The 19,895-nt window shown below is 40.3% G+C and overlaps 1 protein-coding gene across 1 annotated transcript in view; it reads right to left on the reverse strand.

The window, feature by feature from the left end:
* LPA (lipoprotein(a)) overlaps positions 1 to 19,895 on the reverse strand; it is a 261,628-nt gene that overhangs the window by 14,109 nt on the left and 227,624 nt on the right. Inside the window, 6 exon segments of the mRNA XM_063725300.1 lie at positions 460 to 580; positions 3,402 to 3,495; positions 5,768 to 5,916; positions 6,430 to 6,611; positions 13,937 to 14,096; positions 15,302 to 15,483. Of these exon segments, the coding sequence (XP_063581370.1) occupies positions 460 to 580; positions 3,402 to 3,495; positions 5,768 to 5,916; positions 6,430 to 6,611; positions 13,937 to 14,096; positions 15,302 to 15,483 (888 nt within the window).

The following is a 19,895-nucleotide window of genomic DNA, read 5'->3' on the forward strand; positions in this document are numbered from 1 at the left end:
TAGCCTCAGCATTGAATTCAATGATTCACAAAAGTGTAAAAAAAAATCTGTGCCTGTGATAGACTAGGTAAGTTTGCTCTTGCTCCCTCACTGCAAAGTGTCACATTTCTAAAAACTTCCCTTTCTTTTCATCTGACACTGAGACAATGGATATCCATAGAAACCCTTAGAGCATCATCAATATTTTCCAAAAGTATTGAAACTTGGTGCAAATCACTGTGCCTACAGATTTTGATGGAGCTGCCCAGATCAAAAAAAAGATTTGTATTTTGGCCACTTTCCACTTAGAGAACCTAGAATAACATAATTATTTTTAAATTTTTCTATATTTTTTCCTCCCTCAGAAAACATAGAGGCAGGTACTGATGCCTCAGCTGTGTGGGTTCTGTGTAAATGTAGAAGGGTTTTGTGGGGCTTATGTGGAAGGATAGTATAGATGGTTTCTGGGCCTGTTCTTACCTTGTTCTAAGACTGACTTGCCAGGGCCAGGAATGTGCGTTGGCTACACACCCCCCTACAATGCTTCCAGGACATTTCTTTGGCTCCACTTGAGGCTTCCCACAATCAAATGAAGAGGACGCTGTGGCACAAGGTGGGAAAGAAGTCACATTTGAGTCCAAGTTAGCAATTGTGTCGTTTAATTATGGACGAATTCCAAGCACTAGTTTTTCACATCTCAAAGGTGAAATTAAATAGTAAAATCATAAACACTTTTTAGATTTTTCTTTCTAAGTTTAAAAAGTGGTAGTAAACAACACAGGACACTCTCCTTTCAAGGAAATATAAGCACTTTCTAATTATTTTGTTGGAGAAGTGATTAAAGAAATTGGTATAGTTCAGCATTGGAATGATATATTTTCTGAGAAGACCTTGATTGGTACAAATAGCTATTTCTCATTGTTTTTCTGACTCAATGTAATATGTTTAGAACATGATGTCATTCTTCCCATCATCACCATCATCATCACCATCATCATCTAAACCATGTAAAGTTTACTGAAAGGCACAAAGGATTATTTTGCATGTGAGTCTCTGTGTGTGGACATATGTGCATATGTGTATGTGATTGTATGTAGCAAGGATAACTGTCCTATGTTGAAATTTTGCCTTCTCTCAGCCAGCTTCAGGACAGTTCTTCTGGGGAGCCTCCTATGACTAACCGACTGCTGTGGGGGTAATTTACACACACATGCCTCTATTATTCTTTTCTTCCTCCCTGCCTTCTCTCTGCAGCAAGCCCGCAAGGTCTCTGGAGGTAGGGACAGTGTCCCATCTTTGGTACCACCCATCAATGCTTACAACAGTGCAGGGGCTACAGAGGGTGTTTAAAAATGCTTCTCTGTTGTCCCCAGCCCTTCAAGGTCTTCAAAACTATAAATGTTAATATAGTTAATAATTATTCATATAATTATTAATAACAACTGCAAGAGGAAATTCCTCCCCAACCAACCAGAGATTCTACATTCCAGTGAATCTGGAACCTGAGTTTTCCAAATAACTTTCCATTTGCCATGGGTTGTTTTGAGAATCTATCTATGGAAGTCTTTTGTAAAAAAGAAGCATGGCATGGAATACAATCATCTTTTCTAGTGCTGAGCTCAATTTCTGCTAGTATGCCTTACATACAGTAGACATGCATCATTGTACTAAAAGAGTAACTACAGAAATGATGGTACCCTACTCCTACTATTCAAAATAAAACTGAATGTTTCTATTTATTTTTACTTATTTATTATTTGTACTGAATGTGTTGGTGGAAATGAAATAGTTATTAAACTCTTTCTCCAACCAGAGGCTCTAACTTTCTCAAGCATGAGTCAAACCTGAATATCCCACCAACCACATCCTTCTGCAGGAAACAGTCCTCAGGATTTCCAAGTGTCTGATGGGAACCCTTCTCACCAGGCTTGCGGTTAACCTCACTTGTCTTACATCAAGGTAAGGTGGGGAACCTCACAGTCCATTGGGAAAAATCTTGTTCCCCTTCTTCCTTCTTTCTCCAATCTCTAAGAACCTGATTCTTATACATCCTCAATGTGGGTGAGGACAGCAGAATTGCACCTGGGAATCTACTGCACTCCCCTTCCATGGGAGTCAAAGGTGCATGAGTCCCAGGCACTACCGTGGGTGTCTGAGGCAGGTAAGTCAGACTGGGCTTAAATTCAAGGCAGCCTGTCAAGGATAGAGAGCCCAGGCAGTGAGAGGCAGTGGCGTGTACTAGACGGGGCCAGAAGTGGTGAACTGGAACTGACCCCATCAAGGGACTTTGACGTAGAGGAGCCACCAAGATGCTTCTGCAATAGCACCGACAAAATAGAACAGACAAAAGCACCCACTCGAGAAAAAGTCAGCTATCAACTCACACTAAATCCAGAGACCACAATACCACATTACAATAATATTAGCCAAGTAGAATCTTTCCTATCACCCTAACCTCTCCTTCTTCCCTCTTGCTCTCCCCAGGAGTAGCCCAAATGTGACAATGGGCAGTGTGGATCCCATGATCTTCATCATTGCCCTGTACCACCTCCCCAGGCAATCTCAGGATGCTAGTCTTCAGTGGACTTGGAGGCCAAGCTTCTTCCCCCAGCTCAAGGTCCCTTCACATGGCAGACCCAACCACAAGCAACCAAATTACACAAAAGAAAAGTCCAGGGTGGTGTTCTGTAACTTAGACAGACAAGTTGATTGGTCAGCAGGAAGAAAATAGGGAACAAGTACAAGTGGCTTTTTTTCCCCCGTGGATTTGTTATCCCAATCATTTAAGATCTAATGTCAATTCCCCTTCCCCTGATCCAAGCCTCATACTCCCAATAAGAGTCTCAGAGCAATGAGGAAGGAACCCAACAAGCAGTCTCTAAGCAATGTCGCTAATGGGACTCATGAGTAGTAATCTTAGGAGAAAGGCCATCTGGGGCTAAAGAGCTGCACTACCCTTCGTTGATTTCCTAGGATGGCCATCTGAGGTTTACAATGTGCATTACATGCTTAGCTGTTTCTTGCTGTTCATATTTTTTTTCTTCTCAGCAGCAGAAAAGGACAGTTTTTCATCATAATGACTCTAAATTTGTTTTTCATGCATCCCACACTAGACAAAGAAGGGTTCGGTGGGACTATCCTGGGCTGATTAGATCACCTCTAAGTTTGCCCTTTGGGAATTTGACATTTATTTTATTTATGTGTGTGTGGTAGGAGGGGCGGGTGTTTTCCTAACAAATGGGGCCAATAGTAGGGCAGGTTCAAGGTGCCCATGACGAAAAGCAGGCTCTGGTGGAGAGGGCAGCCATCTCCTCCTCAGAAGCACTCAGCTCAAAAGCCATTTTCTGTTTGTTTTTTTTGTTTGTTTTTTGTTTTTTTTCAAATCCATATTAAGTTCCTTACCAAAACAGAAGGCAACTTACCACAGAGAGGGATATCACAGTAGTCAAAAAGTTTTCTTGGATTCATTGTGTAGCACCAGGGACCATTGATGTCACCATCAGGGTTACGGCAGTACTGAAAACAAGCAGGCGTGTAAGCTCCAGCTCACGTGGAGCAGGAGAGGGAGAAGATATTCTAAGGCACACACATTTCACATCTATTCTTAGAAAACAAAAGGGAGTGTTCCTTCTTCCTTTCTTTTTATTATTATTATTATTATTATTATTATATTTTTTGGCAAAGTTATTTTTTTCTATGCTCTAAGCCATCAGTCATAGTCAAAAGGAGCTATGAGGCCACACCCTTAACCAGGAGGTGGTGACCCTGAAGGGTCTTTGGAGAATGTGCCTCTTCTCCAGGAGTTCAACCCACTGGAGGTCTTAGAGCCAGAGCCCCAGAGGACAGTGGGACATCATTGATGAGCTTTGTCCCTGGGGGACTCATGGGTCTTCTACCTGATAAATCCTGTTTGCTGTTGATTCAGAAATGCTTACTTCCATGCATTGTGCACCATCCACGGGCAAGACACACAAAGGCAGTGTTATCCTTAGCTTCCTGTGATATTGTGATAGAATAAGAAATGTATATTGCATCTCTGCCCCTCAGTTCTTAACAGAGCTCCTAAATCCCTTGGAGTTTCCTGGGTGAAGGTAGCAGCAATGAAGCAACTCTTGGTGGGTTCCTGGATAGCCCCAGGGGCTGGTTGCCAAGGGAACCAACCATGTGACTTGAGGGTTGGAACTGTTCAGCCCCACCCTCCAACCTCCAGGGAGGGAAGAGGGGCTGAAGGTGAGCCGATCACTGATGGCCAATGATGTAATCAACTGTGCCTCTGTAATGAAGCCTCCATAAAAACCCAACAAGACTGCACTTGGAGAGCTTCTTGGTTGCTGAACATTTAGGGTACTGGGGACTGGTGCACTGGAGAGGGCGTGGAAGCTCTGAGCTCCTTCCCATGTGCCTTGCCCTGTGCATCTCTTCCACCTGGCTGTTCACCAGGATCCTTTTTAATATCTTTTATAATAAATGGGTAAATAAAAGTAACGTGTTCCCCTGAGTTCTGCGAGCTACTCTAGCAAAGTAATCAAACCCATGGAGGGTCATGTAGAAAAACAGATTTTTATCCAGTTGGGCAGAAGTACAGGTCACAGCCTGCAACTTGGGATTGGCATCTGCAGTGGGGCGGTCTTGTAGGACTGAGCCTTAACTTGTGGGATCTGACACTGTCTCCAGATAGAGTGTCAGGACTGAGTTACATTGTAGGACACCCAGCTGGTATCTGCTGGAGACTTGCTTGGGGTGTGAGGAGAAATCCCCCCACATCTGGTGTAAGAAGTGTTATGTTGCATGGGTGTGAGAGTGGGGGAACACAGACATTTTAATTTTTCCTGTATCTCAGTCTTCCCTATTCATAGGCTCCAAAGTAAACCATCGCAGAGAATGCATGAGGCTAAGGGAAGTCTCATGGTGACCTGATGGCCCATCCAAATCTTTTCTAGAAAAATCTGACAAACCTCATAGAAGGCATCTCTGACCACTAGAACCCAGAGCAGTGTGGTTCCCCAACTTTTTTGGCACCAGGGACCGGTTTCAAAAAAGGCAATTTTTCTGTGCACCTGGGGTGAGGGGGCAATGGTTAAAGGATGACTGAAGTACCTTCCATTTATCGTGCACTTTATTTCAATTATTATTACATTGTAATATATAATGAAATAATTGTGCAACTCACCATAAGGTAAAATCAGTGGGAGCCCTGAGCTCGTTTTCCTGCAAGTAGGTAGTCCCATCTAGGGGTGATGGGAGAGTGACAGATAATCAGGCATTAATTTCTCATAAGGAGCGTGCAACCTAGATTCCTCACATGTGCAGTTCACAATAGGGTTTGTGCTATGAGAATCTAATGCTGCCGCTGATGTGACAGTTGGCGGAGCTCAGGCGGCTATAAGAGTGATGGGGAGCAGCAGAAAATACAGATGAAGTTTTGCTCGCTCCCCCGAAGCTCACCTCCTGCTGTGCAGCCCAGTTCCTAACAGGCCACAGACAATTACCAGTTCCAGTACCAGTACCAGTACCAGTACTGGAGTGGGGACCCCTGGCCTAGAGGACAAGCACTAGAAACGAGAAACAGCGCCCAACAATGGAAACAGTAAAGAAATGTCACAAAAGAGAAGAGGCCTGAGAACCCCCACACGTGTGGGGCTTTGCTGGCTTGTGCTGCTTGCGCTTTCCATGCTAAGGCCAATTACGCTTAGCCTCCTGAAGTCTTTCCAGTATTTTCCTCTGCCCCTCTTCTGTTTGAAAAGATTTGTCAGCAAAGGGAAAAAGAGTCCAAATCAAAGTGGCTTACATTTTTTTCCAGACCTGCCCATTTATTTGTCCCTGGAACGAACTTGCTGTGTCTATGGGGCTCCTGGGCAGCCCATTCCTGGCATGGCGTCCCAGTTACAGTGGTTGCCCTCTTGCCTCGGTATCCTTTCCCATTCCCAAACATACAGTCTATAGAAAAAAATAAAAATGAAACAGATGATTACAGACAGCCAGGCAGCCACATAGACCCAGGACGATACGGAATCAATGCAGTCATGACAGGTTTCTCTAGGATGACAGAATCATGGGCCACATTCCCCAGGAGCCACAATGCTGAAGACTGCAATGAACACTGTTTTAAGAAATTACTGGAAATGCTTATTGGCTTGGAAAGAATCACACAGTTGACAGCATGTTAGAATAAGAATTTGACTGGGTCACTGAAATAACCCATTTTAGAACAAGGTGAGTGGTTAAGGTGAGCACCCTGGAGGTTTTGCGCCAGTCCTAAAGTCACTACTCTTGCAAGTTGTGCCAAAAATCACAGCTCTGGCTTTCCCAGGGACAGCCCTGAGGCTTCCTTGATCATGGCAGACCCTCAACCAACACTCGAGCTCCCGTGTAGCACTAAAGGCTTCTGCATCAGTGTGGTTTTTCATCCTGTTGTCCAAGCACATAGATGTCTGGACACAGACTTCTTACCTTGTTCAGAAGGAGCCTCTAGGCTTGGAACCTGGATAACAGTCGGAGGAGCGACCACAGTCCCTTCTGTGTCTGAGCATTGCGTCAGGTTGCAGTACTCCCACCTGATGCTGGGGTCTGTGGTAAAACACCATGGGCCTGTATCAGCATCTGGATTCCTGCAGTAGTTCATTGTCAGGCCACTGGAAATTCCAAAGCAATACAGGTTACAGGAGGCGGAAGAATATTCAGGGGCACCCAGCACCCTCTACATTTTGTTCTAACAAAGTCTTAACCAGTGTCTTTGAAATATTCCCATTAAAGGTACCATACAATTGCCACAACACAAATGTTCCTCAACTTCCCATTTGTGCATGCCTTTCAAAGATAGATGATAATTTTTATTTTAAAATATCAAAAGTAGTATATGCTTGTATTAGTCCGTTCTCACATTGCTATGAGGAAATACCTGAGACAGTCTGGGTAACTTACAAAGAAAAGAGTTTTAATTGACTCACAGTTCCACATTGCTGGGGAGGCCTCTGGAAATTTACAATCATGGCAGAAGGCAAGGGAGAAACAAGCACCTTCTTCACAGGTGGCAGGACAGAGTAAGTGCAAGTAGGGGAAATACCACACACTTATAAAACCATCAGATCTCAGGAGACTCTCTCACTGTCATGAGAACAGCCTGGGAGAAACTGCCCCCATGATCCAATTACCTCCACCTGGTCCTGCCCTTGACATGTGGGGATTATCAGGATTACAGAGATTACAAGTCAAGATGAGATTTTGGGTGGGGACATAGCCAAACCATATCAATGCTCCATATAAAAACTGAGATCATACATAAATGTGCAAAAGAAAGGAATGAGAATACCCTCCTTCTATCTTCTGCCAAGCACATACCTCTGGAGGAACTGGTACAGATTTTGATGTGTGTCTTATAGATTGTTATGCATATACAAATGCATCTATACCTGTCTAGCTCTCTGTATCTCTTTCTACAGGACTGTATAATAACATGTGAGTTGGAACTAACATATATTTCTCCAAGGAGGAAATGCCATCCAAGATGATATCATTCCCAGGCCAGCCTTCCTTACTCTCTGTACTAGTCATGTAGCTAAAAGGCTCTGCATTTACAATGAAAAACAACCATGAAAATAGCATTACTGTCAATACCACTTTAGGTGGGTCAAGTGAGTTTGAGTCTAAAAGACTTATAAAAGCTGACCTGGAAAACTAGCTCCCAGGCAGGATGCTGTTTCTCTAGGATGGGTTCCTGGGCAGGACATCCTCTCCTGCTCTCAGTCCATCCTCTACTGGCCGCAGCCACTCCGGGACTGACAGAAGGGGGATGAGATGAAGGAACAGTGGGACCCAAGGCATAAAGTGAGAGGGCTGGCTAGACTATGGGATCTGAAAAGGTCCATCAGCTATGGAGGGGTCAGAAAACAAAAGAGGCACAGGCCGGGCGCTGTGGCTTACGCCTGTAATCCCAGCACTTTGGGAAGCCAAGGCGGGCTGATCACGAGGTCAAGAGAGCGAGACCATCTTGGCCAACATGGTGAAACCCCATCTCTACTAAAAATACAAAAATTAGCTGGTTGCAGTGGCGCACGTCTGTAGTCCCAGCTACTCATGAAGCTGAGGCAGGAGAATCGCTTGAACCCTGGAGTCAGAGGTTGCAATCAGCCGAGATTGCGCCATTACACTCCCGCCTGGAGACAGAGCGAGACTCTGTCAGAAAAAAAAAAAAAAAAAAAGCACAGTCTGTGAGGACCCTGCTGTGGGGGGGATCTTGGAGAATGTGCTCCCCTTCGTTCCTCCCAGGAATGTTGCTCCAGCCTCTCAGAATCCTCACATTCATGACACGTGGCTGTCTGAGAAAACTTGAAATGTATTATGTACCATGGGAATGCAACACTGTCTCTGTAGAGACTCTATGTATGTGACCCAGTCTCAAGCCCAGATTCCCCATTCCAGCAAGCTGATTCTCCAAGCAGCTGGATGTGTTAGCAAGTATAGTATTCGAGGGAGGTTTTTGATCTATTTTCAACTGAGGTATACTTTCATGTATAGTCAAATGCACAGATTTAGTTTGATGACTTCTGATGAACATGTACACTTGTGTAACTCACACTTCAATCACTATACAGGACATTTACATCACCCCAGAAAAAAACTTCGTTTTACTGCTCAATCTCTGCTACTCTCTTCCCATGGCCAGAGGCAAATGATACTGGTTTCTTTCACCAGAAATTAGTTTTACCTTTCTGGAACCATACATCAATAGACTCATACATAATGTTCATTTTTGTTATCTGGCATCTTTCTTTAATGTAATATTTTTTAGCATCTTCCATACTATTTGAGAGTATCAAAAACATGCTCCCTTTTATTGCTGAATAGTATGCCATTGTATGACTAGGTCACAAATTATTTATTCATTTTCTTATTGATTGACATTGAAATTGTCTACAGTTTGGGGTTATAAAAAATAAAGCTGCTATGAATATTCTTGGAGATGTCTTTGTGGACTTATGTTTCCATTTCTGTGGGGTAAATATTCACAAATAGGATTGCAGGTTTGTAGGGTAAATGTGCATTTATTGAATTTTTGGAGAAACCATCAGACTGATTTCCAAAGTGCTTGTATCATTTTGCACTTCCAGCAGCATACGAGAGAGTTGTATATCCTTGCACTACATCAGTGACATCAGTTACTGTGGTGTATTCTTAATAATATCCATGTCCATTGGGTGTTTGGTGACATCTCATGATGATTATAATTCTTTATTTTTCATGGCTGAGATATTGGACATTTTTTCAGGTGCTTATTGGCTATGTGTACATCTATCTATCCCCAAGAAATGCCTATTCAATCGGTTGCCCATAAGTTGTTTGTCCTCTGTTTAGTGAGTGGGAGAAATGTTCCTATATTCTGGACACAAGCCATTTGTCAGATATATGGACAGACAGCATTTTTCTTCTCATGTGTTACTTGCCTATTTATTTTCTTAACAATGACTTTTGGTGAGCATGAGTTTTCATGAAAGCCCACATTATAATTTGTTTTCTTTTATAGTGAGTGTTTACCGACTCCTGCCTCAAAAAAGTTTGCCTTCTCCAAGGTTGTAAAGATTTTATATTTTTTCATGGAACTTTCATATTTCAGGTTCAGTTTTAGATCTGACACTTAGGTGGAAGAGATATCTCAAAATAATTTGAGATGAAAAGCAAAAGTCAAGTTCTGCTTTTGTTTTGTATCACGGATATCCAAATGGTTCAGAATGATTTTGTAAAACATTTTTGTCTCCATTGAATTGCTTTGCCATCTATACGGAAAATCCATTTACCATATATGTGTGTGGGTCTGGTGCTGGACCATCCCTTTTTAGGTTTGCATACTTTTTTGGCCAATAACACGTATCCTTTTTTTTTTTTTTTTTTTTGAGACAGTGTCTCATTCCGTCATCCAGGCTGGAATGCAGTGGCATGATCAAGGCTCACTCATGGCTAGACCTCCTGAGTCAAGCAATCCTCTCATCTCAGCATTCCGAGTAGCTGAAACTACATGTGCAAGTCATCACATCCATCTAATTGTTTATTTTTTGTAGAGAGAGGGTCTCACTCTGTTGCTGAGGCTGGTCTTGAACATCTGGGCTCAAGCCATCCTCCAGACTCAGCCTCCCAAAATATTGGGGTTACAGGCATGAGCCAAGGTGCCAGGCCAATACCACATGTCTTGATTCTTGTACTTTTATAAGTCTTTATATTAAGGTACGTAAGTCCTCCAATTTTTTTTCAGAAAAGGACTGTTGCAATAGTGCTTTGGTGTGGGTTTCATCCAAAGATCAATTTCACGAGAACTGATATGGAGTCTTTTAATCTGTAAGCATGGTGTATATTTGGGTCTTTTAATTCTTTCCTCAACATTGTTTTCTTGTACAAGGTGGATAGTCCTTGAGCATAGTGTGTGAAATTTATCACTAAATATTTTTTGGTTTTGATACTATTGTCAGTGATATTGCTTTAAAACTTTAATTTTTCAAAGGATCATAGAAAGTATACAGAAAAAGTTTTTGCACATTGAGCATGTATATACCTTTGTTTCTTCAATTTGACCACATTCACTTATTAGTCTTTAGGAGTGCCTGCATCCATTAATCACCACTCCAGCTTATTTATGATTCAGGTTTTCATGGTATATATCCTTTTTCATATTTTGGTGTTTAAAGTAGATCTTTACACTTAAAGAGTATTTATTCTAAAAAGAACACACTTAGCTGTGGTTTTTATTCAATTTACAATCTCTGCCTTTTATTTGTAATGCTTAATCCTTTTACCTTTAATATATTCATAAGGTAGTTCAGTTTATGTCTACCATAATGCTATGTATTTTCTGTTTACACCATATCTTTTATATTCTTTATTCCTCTTTTTCTTCCTTCTTTTGGATAAAAGGACTATTCCTCTTATTATCCATTCCTCTCAGTTTAAATTTTTTTGGTTGTCCTAGGATTTATAATATCCCACCTGAAACTATCACATTCAACCATCTATTAATATTATATAACTTCATGGATAATGCAAAAAACTCATTAACAGTATACTTCCATTTATCATCTGCATTATTTGTGCTACTGTTTTTATGAATTTTACTACTACATATGTTGAAACAACAATATATTCCTATTATTTTAATTAATATCACAAATTGTCCTTTAAATAAATTTAAAAATTAGATAAATAAGAGTATTTTATATTGACATTGCCATTTGCCATTTCCAGGGCTCTTCATTACTTAGTATGGATTAAAGTTCCCATTTGGTATTATTTTTCTTTTACCTAAATAACTTTCCTTAACATCTTCTAATACAGAAGCCTGCCTTGGAAATATTCTTTTGTTTATTTGCTTGTTTCCTCTGGAGGTGGCAGAATATGTATTTACATCACGTTTATTTTAAAGGGTTTTATCACTTTAAAGATGTTATGCCATTGTTTCCAAGGAGAAGGCGTCAGTCACTTTCATTACTGTCCCTCTATGTAAACGATATTGTTTTCCTCCGGCTTATAAGATTATCCTTGTTATCTTTGATGTTGGATGATTTATCTATAACGTACCCAAGTAAATCATAGAGTTCTGCTTTTACAAATACTATTTCCGATTCATTGAGCTTCTTGACTGTGAGTTTATCATTTTCTTCATATGTGTAAAGTCTTCAGCCATCATTGCTTTGAGTATTTTTTTCTGTCCCAATATCTCCTTCCTGTCCTTCTGTGACTTGCTTTACCCATATATTAAATCTTTTGATATTTTCACTGATATCCTTAAGATTCTGTTTATTTTTTTCAGCCTTTCTCTGTGTGTGTGTGTGTGTGTGTGTGTCTTACAGATTGTATGGCTTTCATTGAGTTATCTTCTAGTTCACTTTTTCTTCTGTAATGTATAAACTGATATTAAGGCCATCCAGTGAGTGTTTTATTAAGGTTATACTTTTTTGTAGTTCTTTAATTTCCATTTGGCTGTTTTAAGCATTTGCTTTTTTTTTATATTCTGCATTTGTTTCTCTCATGTTCATGTTTTCTTTAAATCTTTGAACACAATTATCATATATACAGTTTTAATTTCTTTGTCAATTCCATCATTTCTACTATTTTTTGGTCTATTTGTATTGACTGGTTTTTCTCCTAGTTATGGATCACACTAATTGCTTTTTCCTGCCTCATAAATTTTTAAATGATGTCACTCATTGTGAATGCCACATTACAGAGCACTGTAATCATGTTATTTACCTCCAGTGATGGTTGAGGTTTCTTCTGTCAAGCAGTTAATATACTTGGAGATTATTTGGATCCTTTTAGACTTGGTTTTTAAACTTTACTAGGGTGTTTCTGGGGTAGTCTTTATTCTAAGAAGGCATAAATCCTACTCCTAAAGTATGACTTTTCTGGGGTCTCTACTGAATGCCCGAGATGTTCAATGAGGTGTCTCTCGTCGGGCTGATCAGAACCCCAGTATCCCCCAGTGTTACATGAGCTCTGGCATCACCATTGAGCTCACTGTTTCCCTGAATTTGTCCTTTCCCCAGTAGTGGTTCTCTGTCCTACTTTGTAGAATTTCTCCCTGTGCATATGCAGTTTATATTAGACTTCCATGCATATTCCTTCATCTCCTTTTCACCACAAATTCTTTCTCATTATTACCTAGCCTAGAAAATCCACATTTTCTTAGCTATCCCAAACTCTAGTCTCTTTCCTCAGTTCAGCAAGACTGCTGTGGTTGGCTTTGGCTCCAACTCCTTGCCCTTCAGTCCAGGAAGGTTCTCCAGGAAGAAAGTCAGAATAGTTATGCAGTTGCTCTCATTCATTTCCTTTTCTAAATTATCTCAGTCCTGTACTGTCTCTTGTCCAACATGTGGAAAGTTTTTTTAAATATATTTTATAGTCATTTATGGCAGAAAGCCAGTTTTTGTCAGACCTGGTTTTTTGTCCATGTACCTGCCCGTTTTAATCTCCATATCTGTTTACTTCCTAATTCTCATCTACATTCTTGCTTTTGCTCTTCCTGTCCTGGCAACCCATATCCCTTCAGAAAACTGGAGCTTAGAACCCAGTGTGTTCACACGGTTTATATATATTAATTATATTATATTATATATTATTATATTATATTATATTATGCTAATGTGTGTGTGTGTGTGTGTGTGTGTGTGTGTGTGTGTGTGTGTCCTGCAAATTGTATGGCTATACAGCCTGCAGCTGTGCAGGCTATAGGGTATTTTGTCATCAGCCAGGGACAGACATGAAAACCTTGCATGTTTCCCTAGAACATATATATATATTATATATGAATATATATTATATATTATATATTATATTATATATTATATATGAATATTATAATGAATTATATTATATATGAATATTATAATATATAATATGAATATTATATTATATATTCATATATATTATATATGAATACTAGTCTGTATGAACATATATGAATACTAACTTATATGAACATATATATATATATATATATATATATATACATACACACATACTAGTCTGAATAAACACAACTGGTTCTCTATATATTCATATACATGTGAATTATTTACTTGTGACCCATGACAAAAATGGCAAACACAACCTTCATTTCAGAGAAGGGAGGTTAGAATGATAGAATTGCATGGGTGAAAGACTGCATTGATCTTTTATGAGCATTGTAGAATGGCACTCTAAGTATTTGATCATTTGATCTCCTGAGCTTTATATTAAAAAGACCTCATCAACTCTATATAGCCTTCTGCTTCCATCAGGCTATTAGAAAAGATAGCAAGCCTAAAATACCTATTCTCTCAGACTCTTTGATCAAAAGCAAGGTTGTTTGGACATTTTGCCACACCTTCTGGGTCTAAGGGAAATTTGGTCCTAACAAGTTAGCTTGAAGCAAGGCTCTTCTAGGAGGAACTTAAGTTGGCTGTTGCTCCTCTTATAAGTAACATCAGAGACATACTCATTTGGGTAGTTTTCTGGGGTCCTCTGATGCTGGTGTGGTGTCATGGATGACCAAGGTTGACACGTCCTTCCTGTGACAGTGGTGGAGAATGTGCCTCGATAACTCTGTCCATTACCATGGTAGCACTGCTGGACCACAGGGGTTTGCTCAGTTGGTGCTGAAAATAGACAAAATCAAGCTGAGTAACTACTAGTATGCAGAAACATGTGAAGCAATTTATGACACAAACAGGACAGTAGTTTCAGAATTATGACTGTTCTCTTTGGTATACTCACAAGCAGAAGGACATGCTGAAGCAAAAACAATAGATTAATAGCATTCTAATATTTTAGTAAGTTCTTAGAAATGTTATATTCAAAACCTGGTGGGAAAAGGACATATCAGTGTGCTTACAATTGGAACTAACACTCATGTGCAAGCTCTTTTGTATGGCTCTCTACTGGTTGTTCATGAGAACAAAGAGGCAGGAAACCAGACGATGATGGATCAGGCTATGCAGGCTGTAGGGTGATTGGCTGTCAGTGGGGGACAGACATGAAAACCCTACACATTTCCCTATATGATTGCTCCTGAAAAGCCAAAGCCTTAAGCTTCTGGTGGACGGGGCAGGTCATGGTACTGCATCTAGTACTTGGAGGCAAAGACCCATTGCTTCTTAGAGAAGGATGGAGGCTAAAATCTTATTTCCTTACAGTAGAGACAGGCAATCCTCTTGTTCCAGCATCCTGCATTGCAACAAAGCAGAAGTCTACTACCTTTCCTCTCAACACACACCAAAAATGCACGTTCCACGAGAAGAAGGCGCAAGAACACCAAGAAATTACTGCCTTCCAAGCATAGGTGTGCAGAGCCTACCTAAGACTGAGATAAGCCAGAAAAACAGTGCGTTCTGTGGTATTTACTGCCAAATAGCCCCAGGATTAGGTGGAATAAATGTCATCATATTAGGTTTCTCCAGGATGACAAACTCAGTGGCCACATACCTCAGCAACTACAATGCTGAAGATTGCAATGAACACTGCCCATTTTAAGAAATGCCTGGAAACACTCACTAGTGGGAAATTTGGCACAAATTTGGCCTGATGTTAGAATTGGAATGTTCTCTGGAACACCGAGATAACCCCTTTCATAACAAAGTGAGTGGTAAGTCACGTGCCCTGGCGGGTTTGCACCGTTCCTGAAGACATCGCCCACACGCGTTGCGCCAAAAATTGCTCCACCAGAGAGAGTGCTGAGGCTTCTTTCCACATGCCATACCCTCAAGTTTCTGTGTAGCATGGAAGGCTTCTGCATCAATCAGATTTTCCATCTCTTTTCATCCCAGTGTTCAAATGTGTAGATGTCTGGCCACAGACTTCTTACCTGCTTCAGAATGAGCCTCTGTGCTTGGAACTGGAACAACAGTGGGAGTCTCTAGGACACCTGATTCTGTTTCTGAGCATTGTGTCAGGTTGCAGTACTGCCACCTCACACATGGATCAGTTGTGTAACACCAGGGTTGTTTCCCAGAATCTGGATTCCTGCAGTAGTTCCCGGTCAGGCCACTGCAAATTCCAAAACAACACAGGTCACAAGAGGCGGGAAAAAATTCAGGGGCACCCAGCACTGTCTAAACTTTGTTATAACAAAGTGTTAAAAAGTGACATTGTAATATTCCCACTTTAGGTACAATAATATTCCGAAAAGCAAAAACGGTCCTCAGGTTCTAAAGAACCATGTAATTTCCAAGACAGATTATAATTTTTATTTTAAAATATCAAAATTGGTCTATGATCCATATAAAAACTGAGATCATACATAAACATATACAAGAAAAATTCGGAATATCTTCCTCCTTCTGCCAACTGCATTCCTCCAGAATAAATGACATAGATTTTGAAGAGTGCATTTTAGATTTTTTTTTTTTTTTTTTGAGATGGAGTCTTGCTCTGTCACCCAGACTGGAGTGCAGTGGCACAATCTCGGCTCACTGCAAGCTCTGCCTCCTGGGTTCAAGCCATTCTCCTGCCTCAGCCTCCCGAGTAGCTGAGACTACAGGCGCCCGCCACCTCACCTGGCTAATTTTTTGTATTTTTAGTAGAGACAGGGTTTCACCGTGCTAGCCAGGATGGTCTTGATCTCCTGACCTCGTGATTCACCCACCTCGGCCTCCCAAAGTGCTGGGATTACAGGCGTGAGCCACTGCGCCTGGCCTTAGATTTTTTTAATGCACATAAAAATGTATTGATATCTGTCTCGTTCTCTGTATCTCTCTCTAGGACTCTGCAGTAACGTGTAAATTGTAACTAATATATATTACTTCAGGGAAGAAACGACATCCAACATGATACCATTCCCAGGCCAGCCCCTTTATGTACTCACAGTGTAGATAAAAGGCTCTACTTTTACGGTGAAAAGCAATTGTGAAAATAGTATTACTGTAAATAACATACCAGGTAGATCAAGTGCGTCTGGGTTTACAAGACTTATAAAACCTGCCCTAAAAAACTAGCTCCCAGATAGGAAGGCATTTCTCTAGGATGGGTTCCTGGGCAGGACCACCTCTCCTGCTCTCAGTCCATCCTCTGCTGGCCGCAGCCACTCCGGAACTGAGGGAATGGAGGATGAGATGAAAGAACAGTGGGACCCAAGGCATAAAGGGCGACGGCTAGGTAGACAAAGGGATCTGAAGAGGTCGAGTGGCTACATAGGAGTCAGAAAACAATGGAGTAAGAGGCACAGAAGGCAAGGACCCCGGGGTGGAGGGATCTTAGAGAATGTACTCCCACTCATGCCTCCTAGGAACGTTGACCCAACTTGTCAGAATTCTCAGATTAATAACCTGCAGCTCTCTGAGAAAACTTGAAACGTATTATGTACCATGGGAAAGTTTAGAGACTCTATGCATGTGACCTAGTCTCCAGCCTAGACCCCCATTTGAGGAAGCTGGTTCTCCAAGCAACTGGATGTGCTAAAAGGCTGAACCTTTAAAAGAAATTTCTGCTCTTTTTACAGTTGAGGTATACTTTCCCATAGAGTGAGATGCACAGATCTGCAATGTTGTTTGATGATTTTGGATCAACACCTATATCTGTGGAGCCCAAATTCCCATCACCACACAAAACATTTCTGTAACCCCAGAAACTGTCTTGAGTCCCTACCCAATTAATCTCTGCTACCCCCTTGCCACTGCCAGAGGCAAATACTTTGGTTTCTTTCAACAGAAATTAGTTTTTCCTCTTTTGGAGCCTCATGTAAATGAACTCATACAGAATATACATGGCTTCTTTCCTGAGTATATTTTTGAGCTCCATCCAGCTATTTAAGACAATCAGTGCTGAATAGTATTCATGTGTACCAGTAGGTTGCAAATTATTTTTTCATTTTGTTATTGATGAACATTGAAATTATTTTTACAGTTTGGATTATAATAAATAAAGCTGCTATAAATATTCATATAGAACTCTTTGTGGACTTACTTTTTCATTTCCTTGGGATAAATATTCAGGAATAGAATTGCAGGTTTGTAAGATAGAAGCATATTGATGGAACTTTATAAGAAACTATCTGACAGATTTTTTAATTCGTTTTATCATTTTGATCTTCCACCAGCATATGATAAGAGTTTTATAATCTAGCTCCACATCAGTGACACCATTTATTATTGTGTCTTCTTAACGATATCCAAATCCACTGGGTGTTTGGTGATGTCTAATGATGGTTGTAATTCTTGATTTTTGATGGCTGAGATGTTCAGCACTTTTTCAGGTAATTATTGGCTATGCGTCCATGTTTCCCTGTGAAATGCCTACTGAGTCTGTTGCCCATTTTGATTAGGTTGTTTGTCCTCTGATTGGTGAGTGGAAGAAATGTTTCTATACTATGGATACAAGCCGTTTGTCAGATGTACAGATTGAGAGGATTTTCTTCCAGTGTGTTATTTGCCTATTTACTTTCTTAACAGTGGTATTGGGTGAACATAAGTTTTAATTTTATGAAAGCCCCAATTATAACTGGATTTCCTTTATAGTTAGGATTTTATGGGTCCAGCCTCAATAATTTTGCCTTCCCCTAAGTTGTGAAGGTTAGTTTTTTTGTAGAAGTTTTTTTTTTTTTTAATTTCAGCTGTAGTATTGCTCTTACATGTAGGTCTAAGAACTATTTGAAATTAATTTGATCCAGAAAGCAGAAGTCAAGGCCAGATTTTGTTTTTGTTTTCTGTATGGATAGCTGGTTGTTTTAGAATAATTTTGGAAATAATTTCTTTCTCCGTTGAATTGCTTTGCCAGGTATAATGAATTGAGCATATATATGTGGGTCTGCTTCTAAATCATCTTTTTAATGTTTGTTTGCTTTTTTGCTAATATTACATGTCTTTTTTCTTTTTTGAGAGAGAGAGAAAGAGGATCTTGCTCTGTCAACCAGACTGTAGATCAGTAGCATGATCTCGGCTCACTTCAGCATCAACCTCCTGGGCTCAAGCAATCCTCCCACCCCAGCCTCCCTAATAGCTGAGACTACAGGTGCATGGCACCACACTTACTAGTTTTTGTTTTTAATTATTTTTTGTAGACACAGGCTCTTGCTATATTGCCCAGGCTGGTCTGGAACTCTTGGGCTCAAGTGCTCCTCCTGCCTCAGACTCCCAGAGTGATGGAATTACAGACATGACCCATGGTGTCTGGCCAATATCACGTGTCTTGATTGTTGTACCTTTAGAAATCTTTAAATTATGTTATAAAAGTCCTCCAACTTTTTTTCTTCATTTTAAAGATTGTGTTTGCAGTTCTAGCATATAAATGTTGTCACTTTAAAAATACATATATATATTAGTGATGGAATTCTAATTAGATGTGGGTCGAATCCAAAGATCAATTTAGCAAGAAGTGATACTGAGTCTTTTAACCTAAAAGCATGGTATATATATATATATATATATTTTTTTTTTTTTTTTTGAGACAGAGTTTTACTCTTGTTGCCCAGGCTGGAGTTGCTCAATGGTGCAATCTCGGCTCACTGCAACCTCTGCCTCCTGGGTTCAGGTGATTCTTTTGCCTCAGCCTCCCCAGTAGCTGGGATTACAAGCATGTGCTGCCACACCCGACTAATTTTTGCATTTTTAGTAGAGACGGGGGTTTCACCATGTTGGTCAGGCTGGTCTCGAACTCCTGACCTCAGGTGATCCACCCACCCCAGCCTCCCAAAGTGCTGAGATTACAGGCGTGAGCCACCACGCCCAGCCGCATGGTATATCTTTATTTAGATATTTTATTTGTTTTCCTTAACAATGTTTTGTAGTGCAGGGTATCATTCTTGGGTATGTTGTATTACATTTATTGATAATGTTTTTTGGTTTTGATACTTGTTTATGGTTTTAATACCAGTTCCCATTAGGTATTATTTTTCTTCTACCCACATAGCATTCTTTAACATCTTTTATTATAGAAGGCTTATGCTGAAATAGTCTTCTAGTTTTGCAGGATCTTTTTCTTTTGGGGAGGGATAATAGGTGCTTATATAGCATACATTTTTAAGGAATTTTTTTGCAAATGTAGCATACTAGGTTGATTGTGGTTTTTCTTCTTTTTTATTATTTTATTTTTTTCCATAAGTTATTGGGGTACAGGTGGTATTTGGTTACATGAGTAAGTTCTTTTTTATTTTTATTTTTATTTTTATTTTTATTTTTTTGAGATGGAGTCTTGCTCTGTCGCCCAGGCTGGAGTGCAGAGGCGCGATCTCGGCTCACTGCAAGATGAGTAAGTTCTTCAGTGGAGATTTGCAAAATCCTAGTGCACCCATCACCTGAGCAGTGTACACTGCACCATATTTGTTGTCTTTTAGCCTTTGCACCCCTCCCACTTTTCCCCCAAGTCCTCAAAGTCCATTGAATCATCCTTATGCCTTTGCATCCTCATAGCTTATCTCCCACATATCAGTGAGAACAAATGATGTTTGGTTTTCCATTCTTGAGTTA

The sequence above is a fragment of the Pongo abelii genome, chromosome 5 (genome assembly GCF_028885655.2).
Source record: "Pongo abelii isolate AG06213 chromosome 5, NHGRI_mPonAbe1-v2.0_pri, whole genome shotgun sequence".
In the NCBI taxonomy this organism is placed as follows: domain Eukaryota; kingdom Metazoa; phylum Chordata; class Mammalia; order Primates; family Hominidae; genus Pongo; species Pongo abelii.